Raw genomic sequence first — 17,220 nt, forward strand, 5'->3', positions numbered from 1 at the left:
TGACCAAGATGGATAACTTAATGAAAAAAATTACCAGATGAAGGGGTCTGAAATGACCTCGAAACGTTGTGTGTTAAAGAATTGAAAGAAGATTTATCCATGAAAGATCTTGGACAGGAAACAAAATGTTCTCAAAATGATAGTGTTTAGCTAAAGGGTGAATGAAAGACTCAGTAACTTGTTCACTTTCTGCTCCAGTGCTGCGGCATTTACGTGAATGTTGACATACAAACAGCTTGATTCTGTGTGTCAAGGTCGTTGTGGTATAACTGGAATGTTGCTGATCTGATCAGACAGCATCCTTTACTGGTTTGTCCTTGTCTAGAGACTTGTCACACTGGAGTAAATTGTGATAGGGTTGCTTTGTAGCTGCAGTGTTCGCTTGTAACACTGAAACCACAGGATCGATTCTCCACATGGGCACAATCATTGAAGCCCATTTCTGGTGTTAACAGCTATGATATGGCTGGAATATTGCTAACATCATCAAAAAAACTCTCTCTCACTCACTCACTCACTCAGTCAATCAATCATCTACTCTGTCTGGAGTAAAGCATTTAGTTATGATGAGATTGGCTACAGCGGGAAAGACTGAGACCTTGGTGACAGACACAGCAAGACTTAGTGAAGGCTTCAGATCTTGAATAAAACAAACATTATCTCCAACTGACTCACGCTTCTAATCACCAAGGAGAACAAGATTCATGTTAGTCATCCTGTTATTTTTGCAGCCAAATTGATAATATGTCTGAGATACACAGTGTAACATTTGGTATTGATTTTTGGCATCTGGTTCAGACTGTTCAGTCTGGCTGGAGCAACACAGTAATGCTAACTAGGACAAATATTGATCTGAAAGAAAATGAATGTGGTATTTAATGTTGATACAAATATTGCGGTTATTACTTATTGTGTGTAGAAATTCAACCCAGAAATTGGTAGGAAATGGCGCTCATAGGTCATTATTAAACATTAAACCAAGGAGTTCTACAGTATCTCCTGTTATCAGTGTTTTAAGCCAGCCCTAGTACCCATGGAAAACTGCAGTATTGTATGTCTGTGAGCAGAGGACTGTAAAATCAGCGTTGATGCAAAGCCACACACAGACACAAGGATACTCAGACATGTAGTTACACACAGATACACATACACAAGGCACAAACGTACACCACTACACTATACAGTAATCCAGGACATGATGTGAATCTGTATTACCTCCCCTGAATCGTCTGTCGCTCACTGGACATACCTGTTCTTCACGTTTCCAGCTATGAAAATCCACGTTAGAACTGATCTTTTTCAGTAGCTCTTGCTTGTTCGCAGAGGCAATTAGGACTGTTGATAAGAGTCACTGACTTTGTTGACACGCATCATGATGTCCCAATTGCAGAATGGATTGATGCTCATGATGTCAGTCATTGGATTGTCATCTAAGCTTGATTATTCACAGACAGGCGCCATATAGGTGAAATATTGTAGGTGTGGTATTGGCAACAATAACCAAAAATATCATCAGATCAGGTCTTTCTGTGGGTGTTTCTGTAATGGATGTTTGTGTGAGCTGTAGACAACATCTTCTCAGTAGAACTTTGCAGAGACTCGATGAGATCTTCTTGTTATTTCAGATGAAGAACCACAGACCATTATCAGTCGGGCTGGTGGTCAGGTTTCTGTTGATTTGGAATGGAATCTCAATCGGCATTTCAGAGAATCCAGATTTGGAGACCCATCCTCTCAGGTTCCTCCTGGTGTGGTGCCTAAGACTGTCCACACAAGTACTATGAGAGATTTGATTGGTCAAGGCACCTTGCCACTCCGACGCCGCTACAAATGTCCATTCTGTGACAAGAGCTTCTTTGAGATGCAGTCTGTTCGCGTTCACAAAGCCTCTGTGCATGATAATGTGTCATATACCTGTGAATGTGGGAAGACATTTGGCTATCAAAACAGTTTACAGAGGCACAAGAAGTACAGTTGTAATTTGACTAAGTGACGGATGCCAGATCGGTGGAACAGCTCTGCCAGTTCTGGCTGAAGTATCCCAGCATTCAGCAGTATTCCAGCCGTATAAAAATGATAATGGACATTTATAAAACACCTGTTTCCATGCACTAGACTTATCCCACTTACTGCTGGGTGAACATTTTGTGATGGCTACTGTCTGTAAATAATGAGTCAGTTTAGTCATACGCCGCTTTTAGCATTATTCCAGCAATATCACGGCAGGGGACACCAGAAAATGGGCTTCACACATTGTACCCATGTGGGAAATTGAACCTGAGTCTTCGTCGTGATGAGTGATCGCTTTAACTATTAGGCTACCCCACTGCCCCGCAGTCTGTAAATCATCATTCGTAACCACACAAACCAGTGGTCAACAGCATTAGCATCAATCTAACCATTTGGAATATGATTGACAACTTCCGTTGTGAGTAGACTGAGAATTATGAGACACTTCCACACAAAGAATACTGCCCATCAAAAGTTTACACTCACTTAAGGCACTCACTGTGTGTCATGTATGTGGTTACATTGAAGATGAATTTCTCAACTACTTAGGGAACCAACTGCAAACCTTAAGAACATGAAGGGCATGAGGATCATGCATCAAATTAATGAAAAGCATGTGCAAAATTGTGTATGTGAACAAGAATGCTTGTTCAGAGTCTGACAATTTTCGACCGAGCTTCATCATATATTAAACTCATGACAATAATCTTTGCAACATTATGAATTTTCTTTACAAAACATCAGTTCATGTGTAAACACTACCTTTAAACAGGATGGAATCTTTTCAAATGTCTTGTTTGGAACATTTGACTGAAGTAAGTGGCTACAATTACAAACTGTAAACTTTTGATGGGTGGCATATGTAGATATGTCTTTTTGTATACAGTGAAATGACAACAATAACTAGAAGAGTATATGGATGGCAACTTCTTTATTGTATAGCACAAGATTTCTGGGCTACTTCTTGCCTGCAATGCTGTGAAGAAGAACTTGCCATCTCTATACTCATCTGATATATTCACCAACTTCTTCTCTCAAGAATCTCTCAAGACTATAACTCTCAAGACTATAGCTTGAGCTGATACCATGATCAGCCGAGTTGGATGTCTTTTGGTGAGAAAGCACCAGAAACTTGAGGAAGTTTACTAAACAAGATCTTGTATTGACAATTTGAAAAGAAAACATGCAATTTTATGGATCCCAATTTCTATGATTTTGGCTCTGTTACCAAGCTGTTACAACAAATAGGGTTGGCACCAGGAATTGTATTCAGACATAATCAAGTTTTCATGTCACTTTACTTCAAATCAGGTGTTTCAGTTTGAGGTTTGATTGACAAGACAAAATGGACACGTTCACATCCTTCAGGTTAACAGTATGGCCTCATTTGAAACTTCTGATTGTTCAGTCAGAATGTTCCCCAGCTTTATACTGTGGCCATCATTTGGAAAGGTTTCAAAGCTTTATCTGCTGTTGCTTCATCTCTTGCTGTTCTAATTTGAGATTGTCATTGTGATTTAAGACCTCTGATTGACAATTTCATATCATTCAGGTGAACAGAGTGGCTGTCCTCAGGAAAGGCTTCCAAGATTTATCTGCTGTTATGTCACCTGTTGTTGTGTCGCTGTAACTACATGTATATTGTTGTCGTAGTTTGATTTTTATAATTGTCATTTGAAACCTCTGATTGATAAGACAAAATGGACACTTTCACATCCTTCAGCTTTACAGTATGGCCTAAGACTCAAAAGATGTTGTCAGCTGTTACCTCTTGTAATGTCACTGTAACTATTACTTTTGTAATTTGAGGTTGTGGATGTGATTTGAAACCTCTGTTTGCTCAATTGTATGTACTCCAGCTTCACGGTATAGGTGTCACCTTTCACCTCAAGATTTATTTGCTGTCACGACTTGTAATGTTGCTGAACCTATTGCTGTGCTATTCACTGAGCTTCTTTGCCATCCTAATGGCGATTCTGCTACTTGAAGAAGACTGCCATAGCACCAGACCCCTGAGACTGACTGAACCTTGGACTTTTTGTTGCTTTCAGATGGAGGAGGTTCACCAGGTTTCAGTCAGTCTCTGGCACTGTTTAAAACAGAGCGGAACATTACCCCAACTGGAGCTCAAGCCTACTCAAGCCTTGCCAGCAAAGCAGGTGCAATGTTCATCAGTCCTGAAATGGAATCTGTCCAGGTGTTTGGATGCTATCCTGGGGGTATCCCAGACAACAGTAAGATCCCCTGCCCAATATGTGGAAAGACCTTCTCGGGGATGGGTCCTCTTATGGACCACAAGGCCGCTGTCCATGACAATGTGTCGTATGTCTGTGTCTGTGGGAAGAAGTACAAGTACCGACCCGGTCTAGTCCGCCACCATAGATCATGTGCTTACAAGAATGGACTTGGAGAAAATTAGGATGTCTCCAGGGTAGATGGTTCTCTAGGTTAGACTTGTGATTACTCTGTCAGTATTCTACCAAGGGACTGTCTGTCAGTGTTCAGCAGTTCTCAAGTTAAATTACCTGTGATTGGATGATAGCCCATAGTCAGGAAGCCTGGTTATTCTTCAGATGATTACAACTTTGCTTAAATCCACAGCCACTGGTATAGTGCTCACAAACCGAGAGATATAATTATGGCAGATGTTAACACAAAAGTCGGTGGTTCATGGTGTGTCCAAGGGACATAACTCTGCACCACAAATTTTGGAACTTTAGATGAATGGGCTACCATTTGAGGGGTCCTTTACATCACCTGATAAAAATACAAAAAATTCTTGAAAATAAATTGAATGCAATGAATTTATGATGACTTATAGCCTTGATCTAAGACTATACTGAACGTATACTGTACAGTTTTCTATCCTGAAAAGTTTCTGGGCTTGTTTGTTGTTGAACGCTACATTCAGCAATATTCGATCTGTAGGATGGCACTTTGTAAGTAATCAAGGCTGTACCAGACTGTTTAGTGATTGACATCAGTAGCATCTATCTACACAATGAGGATACGATGACATGTTAAAAAACATGAGTGTGGCAAACCACCTAATCCTGTTTGTTGATACACAATGGGATTGTTTTATCATAGGAGGAATAATTCCAGATTGACCTTTGACCCAATTCGTTCACTTATTGTCTCCCAGATATTTCTGCACCACCATTTGAACAGCAGGAACTATTACCCTTACAACTTATAACCAGGAATTGAATCAGCTGCATTAATTACGAGACTGAAAGTATTGGATTTTATGTTTCATACGATCCCCAAGAGGCAAAACGTCACTTTGTCATGGTGTGATGACGTCATGGACAATGCTATGACGTCACGCTTCAGTCTCTAATGTTGCATTTTAATGCGTCAGTGGAGAGTAGCTAGCTTCTGTTTGAAAGTAGATTTAGGTTTCTTTTCCTCAATTTGACAACATCTGCAATAAACAAACACTATATTCATGACAATATCATACCATATTAACAACACCAGTGCCTAAATACAACACATATATGATGACGTATTGCTTTGATCTAAGACTATACTGACCAATAAGTCCGTTGATCTATTTCGATAATAAATTACCATTATATTTGTGTCCAAATCATACTATGTTTTCGACACTCGTGCCTAAATATCAGTATATCCTGCACAGTCACTCAAGCAATACCAACATCTAGGCACTCTCGTCGTAAACATAGCATGACGTGAGCATGCATATAATATCCTTATTTTTAAATGCGTCCTGACACTAAACTCACTCGCTAACTCATATAATATCCTTTATATATTGTTCTATCATTATAATACCCCCATCTGACTGACTGAAACAAGATTGAACTTTTTTATCTTTCAGATGAGGGAAGTTCAGTGAGTTTCAGTCAGTTTCAAGTTGACCATTCTGCCCAACAAGGAAGCCATGTTCTTGGACATTCGTTCTTACAGAAACTCCCACATATTAGTCAGATACACTGTTCAGCATTCAGCTCTTCAGTGTCTGTGAGCTCCATTCCTAATGTCCAATGTCCATACTGTGAAAAAACATTCACAACCAAGCGAGCAATGACAGTCCACAAGGTGTCTGTGCATGATAACCAGTGCTATGTTTGTGTGTGTGGAAAACAGTACAAGTACAGATCAGGGTTACTTTATCATGGGCGGACATGCCCTGTGAAGAAGGAATCCTCCACATAGTTGTCGGTAAATACTTTTTGACAGTATTTTTTCAGAATTTGTAGACGATACAGTTCTATATTTGTATTTGTCTCACATTCCATCAACTAAACAAGTGGACTTCAAATATGTTACCACCTGCAGGTGTCATCTAGATACTTGTCGGTAAATACTTTTTGAAAATATTTTTAGAATTTGTTGTTAAGTATTGTTACTACGTTGGCTCCACACATTCTATGGTCAAAACAACAACATTGTGTAACTTTTTTGTGTCACACTGACTGCAGTCTAAGTGGGCTACTGTCACTCACTCACCCCCTCCATGGCCTCTCCAGGATTAATACGTGCACTCAGATTTAGCTTCTATGAACAGTGACTGCAGTGTAACAGTTTCAGTATGTTCATGGAGATTCAGTGTCCTATTTTGTGTCATAGGACAAGCAACGATTTTTGTCCTTGCAGGTTCAAGATCAGTGGTTATCAGTGTAAGAAACAGGTGTACAGCTAGCCATATTTTTCATGTAAAACCAATCTTTTGGAAAGCTATATATTTAGATAGTATTGAGGGCTTGCCCAACCTTTTAAGCAGCAGGTATGTGTAAGCCCGGGCTATTATAATAATAGTAGCTACACCTCTGCAAATTCAAGGAGTTGTTAAATGAGATTTAGAGGCCTATTTGGTGTCAAAAAACTAGCTCAGACTTTTTGTCCTTTCAGGTTCCGTTTCAATGGGCTTTAGTCAGTCAGTGGCTTCAAACTTCAGCTTCTCTGAAAACGGCGCAAACATGCTTGGCCGCCTCAGCACTTCCATCAGTCAACCGAGAACCTTTCATGGCCTTGACTCACCTCAGTATCCCATTCCTGAAGCCGCACGTTCTTTGTCCGGACTGATGTGCCGGAAATGTGGGAAAATGTTCGCAAGCTCTTCGACTTTGTCGGTTCACAATACTGCGGTGCACAAAAATACTTCATATGTTTGTGTCTGTGGGAAGAAGTACAAGTACAGACCTGGTCTTCTGCATCATAAGACGACATGCAGTATATTGGCTCAGCAGAAACAGGAGGCATCAGATGTGCAATGAGCTGTTTTGTTTTGGCAGAAATGTATGGGATTGGATGAATGTTGAGCTGTTTCGGTTTGTGAGAAACAAGAGGCATCAGGTGTACGCTGAGCTGTTTGTTACTTGTTTAAACGTGAGTTATGTTCAGCAGATGGCACAGTTGTTATGGCATTCACTTGTCATGCAGAAGAACAGGGTTCAATTCCTTGCATGTTTAAATGCAGATGATGTTGCTGAAAAATTGCAGGAAAATTGCCCAAAGTGTATTCACTCAAGCAAGTCATCTATAGTAAGAAGGCGGCTCAAGTCAAGTCGTAGCAGTGGACTTGAAGTGAAATGCATGTTATATCTCATATAACAAGGCAAACAGAAGTGCTCATACTGCACTATGTACCATACCACGGTAAGAGTGCACTGTTTCTCTCCATGGTTTTACTGTCATTCAAACTTAAATGACACAGGTCATGTGAAGTAGACCAGGATGTCACAAGATTGCAATAGCACTGCAGCAGTGTTTACTGAAACAGTGTACAGTAGTATCTATAGTTGAGTTTTTTATTATTGCAACAGAATTGCGTCAGTGTGTCCAACTTTTCTGGTTACCTCACAGTTGTGTGTATAACTATTGCAATAGTCTCACAGTTGTGTGTCATAGTTGTGTGTATAACTGTTGCAACAGTGTCACATTTGTGTGTCACAGTAGTGTGTATAACTGTTGCAATAGTCTCACAGTTGTGTGTCACTGTAGTGTGTATAACTGTTGCAATAGTCTCACAGTTGTGTGTATAACTGTTGCAATAGTCTCACAGTTGTGTGTGTAAAACTGTTGCAATAGTATCACAATTGTGTGTATAACTGTTGCAATAGTGTCACAGTTGTGTGTATAACTGTTGCAATAGTGTCACAGTTGTGTGTATAACTGTTGCAATAGTGTCACAGTAGTGTGTGTGTAACTGTTGCAATAGTATCACAGTTGTGTGTATAACTGTTGCAATAGTGTCACAGTTGTGTGTATAACTGTTGCCATAGTATCACAATTGTGTGTATAACTGTTGCAATAGTATCAAAATTGTGTGTATAACTGTTGCAATAGTATCACAGTTGTGTGTATAACTGTTGCAAGAGTATCACAATTGTGTGTATAACTGTTGCAATTGTGCCCCAGTTTTGTTAATAACTATTTCAATCTATTGTGAGACTGAAAATAAACAACAGTCTCCAACAGTGGCGAGGTGAAAATGGTTTTCCTGATCTCTAGCTGGTGTACCAGTGTTGTGTCATATTGGAAGGGATTTTACCCCAAAACTCCTCCTCATTTAAACATCAGACTGATTGCTTATTTGAAAATTAATTTACGTCCCTGATAACTGATGTCAAAGTAACTTTGACAGTAACTGGTGTCTTACAATTGTGCTGTATTTGAATCTGTGAGATGAAGAAACGTGCTGGGTTAAACTTTTCTGTGTTACATTTCTGTATACAGAAAATATCTGTGGTGTATATCTGTGTTAAAATATCAGCAAGATGACATTTCTAGACAAAGACAGGTAGCTGCATTAAATTTCTGTTTTTGAATATAAGTCAGATGGCATTTCTTGACAGTGAGAAAGGTACATAGGATAAATTTCTGTTCTGTTTCTAAAAATATGCAGACTTTCATTTCTATTCACAGGAAGGTACCTGGTGTAAATTTCTGTTTTCAAATATAAGCAAGATGGCAGTTTCAGACACAGCAAAGTACCAGTCATAAATATATATTTCAGATGTCCTCAAAATAGCATATTTTACTGACTTTTCTGGATTTTGTGTATAAGCACAAGTGCGTGTATGAGCAGAGTTAGATATTGAAAAAAACCCTTACTTTTTTATATTGTTGCTTTCATTGCTTAATGAGGTATGTCTTCATATTATTGTCTTAGCTTTGTAGCCTTCATTCATCAATAAAGAGTTTAAGTTTTCTATCCAAACACATTCTGATTTTGTTTCTACCCTTTTAAAGACAAGGGGCTAGTTTTTCAAAGCTTTCTTAGTGCTAAGATAGTCATAAGTCAATGTTAATGTATGGCACTTACAGCTATGTAAGAGAGCTTCGAAAATCTAGATTCTGAGTCCAGCAGCATAGAGCTATGGTTTCACATATCAGGAATCATTGTTAGACATGATCCAGTGTTTAACAGAGATGCAGTGGTCTTTTTATTTCAATTTCTCTGTCCAAGAACTTGAATATTGCAGCAGAATGAACAAAGAAACAGCAAACATTCAAAATCATGGGAACGATGTTACAGAGTGTGACCGAGCTTCACTACTGAGAGATGGCAACAGTTAGTGATTCAGTATCAGGCTTCGAATGACCAGTGGGGTCACTGAGTGGTTAAAGCATTAGCTCACTGCACTAAAGACCCAGGTTCATCTCAGCACATGGGTACAATGCAGGGCTCGACCTAAGAGATGTTAACCTGCTTGCACCAGGTACAGCCTAAGATAAAAACCTAATTACCCCAGCCAAATATGAATTCGACCTACATAAGACATCAGAGGTTTCAGTGAGTGAGTGAGTGAGTGAGTGAGTTTACTTTTATGCCACACTCAGCAATATTCCAGCTATATGGTGACGGTCTGTAAGTAATTGAGTCTGGACCAGACAGTCCAGTGATGAACAACATGAGCATCAATCTGCGCGATTGGGAACCGATGACATGGATAAACAAAGTCAGCGAGTCTGACCACCCGATCCCGTTGGTCGCCTCTTACCACAAACATTATCGCCTTTTATGGCAAGCATGGGTTGCTGAAGGCCTATTCTACCCTGCAACCTTCACAGGTTTCAGAGGTTTCAGTGCACGTTAGCACTGATGTAGTACCCATGAAACCATAGCAATACAGAGACACAGCTGATCCCTGTTTACAAGAGTTGTTATACTGTTGAACCAGCATTAGAATGAGGTGCGCATGTGTGTGAAAGGAGAGTGGTGAGCGTGCCCTGAACTGATCCACTACCTACTGGAAAGGGGAACAGGTTTGAAAACTTCGTGCACATGATTTTTGTGATCCTTGCACTAATCACTTTCTATGCAATGATTTGGAAGTGGAGTGTTTCTGCTCGAGCAAATGTATACTTGTATCTTGTAAAGCAGACTATGAAAAATGTAGTAAACTTTGCAAGTATTGGAAACTTATCATGTCACACTCTAAATTGGGTAGATGGGGAAAAGTCATTCAGTCACAAACACGTGAGGCTGCCAACAATGTCATTCAGTACATGTGTACTATTTCCCACAGCACACAGTATGCACTCAAAAATGCTAGTGTTATTTCTGGTATATCTGTCAGTACCTTGCACAAAATAAATGAGTAAAGTAAATGCGTTCCTGCAATGGGTACCAATAAGTTCATAAGCCCAAGGAAAGTGCCTACTCATACTGAATCAAAAATTGAATTTGATGACTTTGATAAATGCGCAGTTCGCCTGTACATTCAACACTGCTATACAGTAACCAAGACAATGCCAACACTGACAAGCGTTATGAAATTGGCTACTGATGATTTTGGATATACAGGAAGTAAAGAAACAATGCGTAAATGTTTAAGAAAAATTGTTTTTAAATGATGGAAAACTCTGTCAGATAGACAGGCCCAAGCAGAGCGAAAAAACATTTTTGCATGGCATTTGAGATATCTCAGAATGATTCACCAGTACCGTAATGAAAATTGTCCGAATTGTGTGTATCAACAAGACAAGGGTACTAGCCCATCACACGGCATCAATATGTTGGAAAACTGATGAGAGGGGAGTAGTTGGTGGTATCTGAGTATCATCTGGACAGTCCAATAGTCCATGCCAGTTCATTCCTAATGCTTCTTTGATAATTAATGTCAAACAAAAGAGCAGCGATTACCATGACGAAATGAATTTCAACAATTTCTCTAAGTGGTTGCAAAAAAAAATCATTCCTTATCTGCCCCAAAACTCTGAAGTTATAATGAACAATGCCCCTCACCTGAGCAAACAAACAGACAAAGCTCCAACAACTGCCAATCAGAAGGATAAAATGAAATCATGACTTCACAGACATGATGTACCCTTTACACTTTCAATGTGGAAGGCTGAATTGCTTGCTCCGTATACCATGTGGATGAAATTCTGAAAACCCATGGGCATACTGTTCCCTGATTACCTGCTGTATCATGTCAATTTCAATGCAATAGAATAGGATTTTGTCTCAGAATATAGATGTCAAAATGGCTTCTGTACAGAAGGCTTGCGAACTACTATTGTCATCTATTGCCCAGACGGAATGGTCAGACTGTTGCAGACATGTGATGGAAATTGAGGATCGTTGCTGGCGTTGAGAAATTGGCTGAGAGGATGAAATCGGAAAAACTTGTCATCGAACTTGGCGTTGATATTGATGACAGTGATATCAGTGATATTGATGACGAGTAGCAGATTCAAGAGACTTACATGTTGCAGATAGCAGATATCTACCGTTGAGCAATCAAATTAGTAAGTTTTATTTGTTTTGAATTTACATAACATAATTTCATTTCTCTTGAGGACAGAACAAACATATTATCCATAAAATTTTCACACACACAGTACCTAATCTGGGACAGAAATGAACCTTTTGGTATTTTTTTTCAACACAAAATTTATCATTCAACACAAAAGGGTGTTGTATCGGGTTGTGTATGAAAATCATCAACTGCAAAAGAGAAAATCTATCCTGTTCCAATAGAATGAGAGTAGACTGCACTGCTATTCAGATTCAGGAGTTCAGATGACAGGTTGATATTATTCTTAAGTATGTCTCACAGTAGTTGATACATGTCTATGAATAGCACTTTTACGGTGCCATAGTTATTCAAAGTTTATGAGAAAAGTGAGCTGACATATTTATACTTTTAATGTTAGATTTATTGTTGATTTATATCACAAAAATCGACTTGCACCATGTGCGACTTATACTCATAATTAGGTTCCTTGTAATATTGGGTAGAACCGGTTAAGTAACAAAGCACTGAAGCACTAAATCGAGCAATGCAGTCTCTGAAGCTTGGCATCCACCACTGTGATATTGCTGGAATATCCAAAAACAACTTAAAGGTCACATGCAACCAAAAAATCAAACATAATTAAAACACATTTATCACTTATTCATGACGTATAATATACATTGCTTCTTTTAAAAAACAAATAAACAAAATTATAAGCGTACAATCGCGATTCAAAAGTGCAATATTTTGTACTTGGGCTTACTTCCCCCGAAACGAAGCCCTCAGGAGACCGAACCCAGTCATAGCGGATGGATGTGCACTCAAGTGTAACGACAGCCCCTGATTGGCTGTTTCATTTGCTGATATGCTGAGGGTTCATTGTGTGTACAGAAAGGTGATCTGTTTGATGGGCATTTTAGAAGTATGGTCAGTCACATGAAAGTAAGATTCTTTATGGATAACAACTTCTTTTTGTGTACTTGATGCGTCGTTTCAGTATGGATTCATATACTGTTGTCAAACAAAATCATACACACTAAAAGAAGTCGTTATCCAGAAAGAATGTATATAGAGATGCTGGATTTTGAAAATACATGTTCTCTGAATTTCCGCTCGATCCAATCAAAAATCATGTCAGTAAAGATGGTAAACTACTGCGTGGCTGGAATCTGTCATTCGTCCAAGTGCAAAGCAGGACTTGAAACTGACAAGAGTTTGCACCAGTTTCCGTCAGATCCAGTCATCCGAAAAAAAGTGAATGTAGTTTGCTTGCAACCCACAGACATAAAAACATGTCATGTGTATCACACGTGCCTAATTACATAATGTGGCAGAGACGGGGCTCGGGTGCACGAGTCATAAATCAACTCATTTTCTTTATGTCGTATAGTCTGATAGGTGTTAAGTTCAAATTGCACGTGGTCAATGATTGAAGCTGTGTACTGCATGTTGTCTTTAGCAGACAGGCAGGCAGACATATAGGTGTGAATAAACCAGACACTGAGCTTTCTCTGTGACAGAGACTGCTTACCACAATCAACAAGATTTTTTACGTAACGAGTAGATTATTTACTTGTTTGTGTACACAACCGACCTCACGACCTCAGACGCTGAGCATGCATACTGTTTCAAGCTCCGCGAACCTATTCACTGCGCATGCGTTATGGACGCAGCGCAGCACAGCTGTTGAAACCAGTTTTCCCCCCAGCGCTGGGGGGAATTTAGTGAAACGTTTGAACTCCGATTTCGCGGGCTTTTTTTTCATCGCGTTTTTTTCAACTTTATAGGTTGAATTGGCATTTTTGATGATTTGTTTCGGTAAGTGCATACCGAAAGGTACCAGAATCTGCAAAGTTGTATTTTACGTTGCATGTGACCTTTAAAAAAAACCAGCGTAAAACTCACTCAAATGTCCTGCCATAGGACAGTCATAGGATGTCATCTGTATGACACACAATGTGGATGAAAGTGTCAAACTGTGGATGACAGTGAGACTCGCCACAAAACAAATTCCAGGTTACAACACAGAGAGAAGGTCCCATGTTGCCAGATGCAGTTGTTGCGAAGCCCAGTGGTTAAGGTGTTCACTTGTCATGCTGAAGACTCAGGTTTGATTCCCCACATGGGCACCATGTATGAAGCCCTTTTCTAGTGCCCCCCAGTATGATATTGCTGCTGAAGGTTGCGTAAAACTAACCTCACTCACTGCGTTTTATGTTGACTTCTTTTGTGTTTAATATACGAGGGGATGTCAATAAGTTTTGAGCCTTGCAAAGAAAAACACAAAATATTAGTATGAACCACATTTATTTTTCAACATAGTCCACTTGTGAATCAAGACACTTGTTTCATCTTTTCTGCCAGTCGCTGATGCCATCTCTGTAGAAGGCGCCATTTTGGTCCTCAAACCAAGCATCAGTAGCAGCAATTATCATCCTGAAATCTACGACCACACAATTGTTTCTTGAGATTTTGGAACAGATGGTAATCACTTGGTGCCAGGTCTGGAGAGTAGGAGGGATGCGGCAAGATTTCGTACCCACATTCCTGGACAGCAGCGGCTGCAACGCGAGAGGTGTGTACTGGTGCATTGTCTTGATGTAGAAGAATACCACGTCTGATCTTCCCCCGGTGCTTCTTGTTGGTTGATTGTCGCATGTGGTAGAGCATCTGCCTACAGAGGAAAAAATTGCAGTTCCAGGTCTGCTGTGGAAAATCTTTGTATACTCTCATGTATGATTTGAATGTTGTTGATATGAATATGAAAAAACGGAGGGGGAGGGATTACCCGATCCCAATGGTTTTACACTTTCTACCAGAACCGAGGAGAAGTGTTTTCTCTAACACATATACCATCAGTGATGGGTAATTACAATGTAGATGCTCATTTAATGAAGCTACGTACATAACAATAACTGAAGCATGCGTAAAATCAATTTATTGAGAGTAACTATAATTTAACCCATGCATCTTCGTCGGCGCGATGGTCCTGCGGTTCCAATACCACTAGGGAAAACATTTGTGTTGTAAGATTGATCTTGAACGATATTTTTCAATTGATTTCGTCCGAACACACATGCATCATTATTTTGAATGTTGATGTTCATGTAACGTTAGGAAAAGTCGAACCTGTGAAGCGGTCTTACTAACGAAAAGTAAAACCTGTCCCTCCAAAACAAAAACCCCCAAATGCAGTTCTGGGAAAACAAGAGATGACCTAATACACAGCGAGAAGCACACTTTAGGTTTATATGACAGGAAAATCACTGAGTGCTGCATTAAACTACAAACAAACTTTATCACTTCCCAAACTTGAGTACAGTGAGTGCGCAAAGCTTATTCCTGGTGACCTCTGCCATGATAATTGCCAGAAGCTTCGCATACTCTTAATCACATCATGCCTTCATGTGCCATCTGTTATTTCAGTGAAATTGTTCCTTGCAGGCTTTTGGAATAATTGTGGTGGGAAAACTGAAACAGGTATAAGTTTCATATAAACACAACAGCAGTCTCAATGAAACTGCCACTTGTTTCAGTTCTCGATCTGAAATGAGAATAAATGGGTGTTGGGAAGGACTGACTGATTCTGATTGCACTCTTCTGTTCCTTTCAGGTTGTGGGAGTTCACTTGGTTTCAGTCAGTCCACATTGCCACCAGGATATCCAGGCACAGGTGTCAAGGCGGGTCAGAACCTTCCAGCAGACATCCTGCAGCAATTCTATGACAATGACCTCCTTTACAATAACTGTACTTACACCAGGCAGAAAAGACCAGGAACTGGCAGCTTTCAATGCCCTCAGTGTGACAAGAGCTTCTCCAGCCGAACGACCCTCAGCTTTCACAAGTCTGCCGTCCATGACAAGATTGTGCATACTTGTCCTTGTGGAAAGTCTTACAAATACAAGCCTAACATTCTGTCTCACAGAGTCAAGTGTCCTGTGTATCTGAGTCAGGTTCACCATCATCAGTAGTCCAAAGGATGTTGTCACTTTCTGATTAAACTCTTATACAATCAGATATCAGATTTTAGTTTCAGATTGAACTTCAACAGTATGTAGTAGTTCAAAAAGTGATGTCAGACACTTGAGGTTTAGATTAAACATGAAACCAGTCAGTTGTAGAATGGTTGTTTTGTTTTGTTTTGTTTTTTGTTTTGTTTTTTGTTTTCTTTACTGATAAATTTCACATTTATCAAAAAAAGAAATCAACTAAAGTAAAATTAAGACTGAGAATCCTCATAATTTTACTTTGCCAGTTGAACATTTGAATAACAGAATTGGATTCAAGTTAGAAAAACGTTGTTTAGCAAATGATCAGAGTTTCAAATCTCTATTATTGGTTTGTATTACAAGGGCATGTGCACATCAAATGAAACACCAAGGACAAGTAGGATTGGTCTGAGTTAACATTCATCACGTATCGCACATGCGTTAGAGGGGTGTTTAGCCTAGTGCTTAAAGCCATTGCATACAAGATCTGGGTTTGATTCCCCACATGGGTACAGAGTGTGAAGTCCATTTCTGGTGCCCCGAGCCATGTTGAAAACAGCATCAACACATCAAAGCGACATTGTTCATAACTGATGGAGTCATGCTGTGTGTCCAAAGCTTGCGTGTATGAACCAAACATTCACAATATATACTTTAGTCATGTGCGTTCGCATTGCTTCTGTTAACAATCGTTTTGATGTTTCTGTTCAGTACAGAGGCCACCGTCCCGTTATACAGGTGCAGAAAATGATAACGATTGTTAACAGAAGCAATGCGAACGCACATGACTGTTTAATGTTGTTTGTTTAATGTTGCTCTTCACAATATTCCAGCCATATGACGGCTGGACTAGACTGAAGCCTTAAGCATTTGCTTTTTTTGCTGAGCCGTCATCACAACGGGCGCCTCGTATGTCATGGAGATAATTACATCCTTGGAATAATGAGTCACTTGTTGTTTCACAGCGTCATGTCAATGAGTGATTGAATATTCTAGCTGTATGCTGAGGATCTGCATATAGTCGAGTCTGAAACAGACAATTGGGTGATCAACAGCATGAGCATCAATCTACCAAATGGGGTACGATGGCGTGTCAACCAAGTCAATGATCCTGACCACCTGAATACTTCTAGTCATCTCTTTACAACAGACATGGGTTACGGAAGATCATTTCTAACCCAGATCTTCACAGGTCCTGCACTGAAGGAACCATCAACAGCTGTTCAAAATGGCAGTAAACACAACAAACTCACTCAGTCAATCACTCACTCAGTTGTTACATAATTCATTGTACAAACAGTAAAATTGCAAGATTAACCTGCTTATCTCATAGTCATGTTTCTTTTAAAAATCAAAACTGAAATTATACACATTGATCTACATATGTCACTGAGACTGACCAAACAATGTCAGTTGTCATGATGCTCTGTCCTGGTAGGACATGGCCTCTCAGTATGCTTAGACTGAAAAAGTTGCATGAAGTGACAGACACATGCATCCT

General features: G+C 39.6%; 1 protein-coding gene across 6 annotated transcripts in view; it reads left to right on the forward strand.

Moving 5' to 3' along the window:
* The window catches only part of LOC137281723 (zinc finger and SCAN domain-containing protein 26-like), an 88,690-nt gene that overhangs the window by 62,504 nt on the left and 8,966 nt on the right, over nt 1-17,220 (forward strand). Inside the window, exons 3-4 of one of the 6 annotated variants that reach the window (XM_067813255.1) lie at nt 5,858-6,201; nt 6,892-9,204. The exons of 3 other annotated variants lie outside the window; for them this stretch is intronic. In XM_067813255.1, the coding sequence (XP_067669356.1) occupies nt 5,858-6,195 (338 nt within the window). In that variant the 3' untranslated portion in view covers nt 6,196-6,201; nt 6,892-9,204. Of the gene's footprint in view, nt 1-5,857; nt 6,202-6,891; nt 9,205-15,342; nt 15,851-17,220 lie in introns of those variants that run through there. 2 more of the 6 variants (XM_067813243.1, XM_067813241.1) reach the window with 2 other exon arrangements.

This window comes from Haliotis asinina, chromosome 4 (assembly GCF_037392515.1).
Source record: "Haliotis asinina isolate JCU_RB_2024 chromosome 4, JCU_Hal_asi_v2, whole genome shotgun sequence".
NCBI classification, from domain to species: Eukaryota; Metazoa; Mollusca; class Gastropoda; order Lepetellida; family Haliotidae; genus Haliotis; species Haliotis asinina.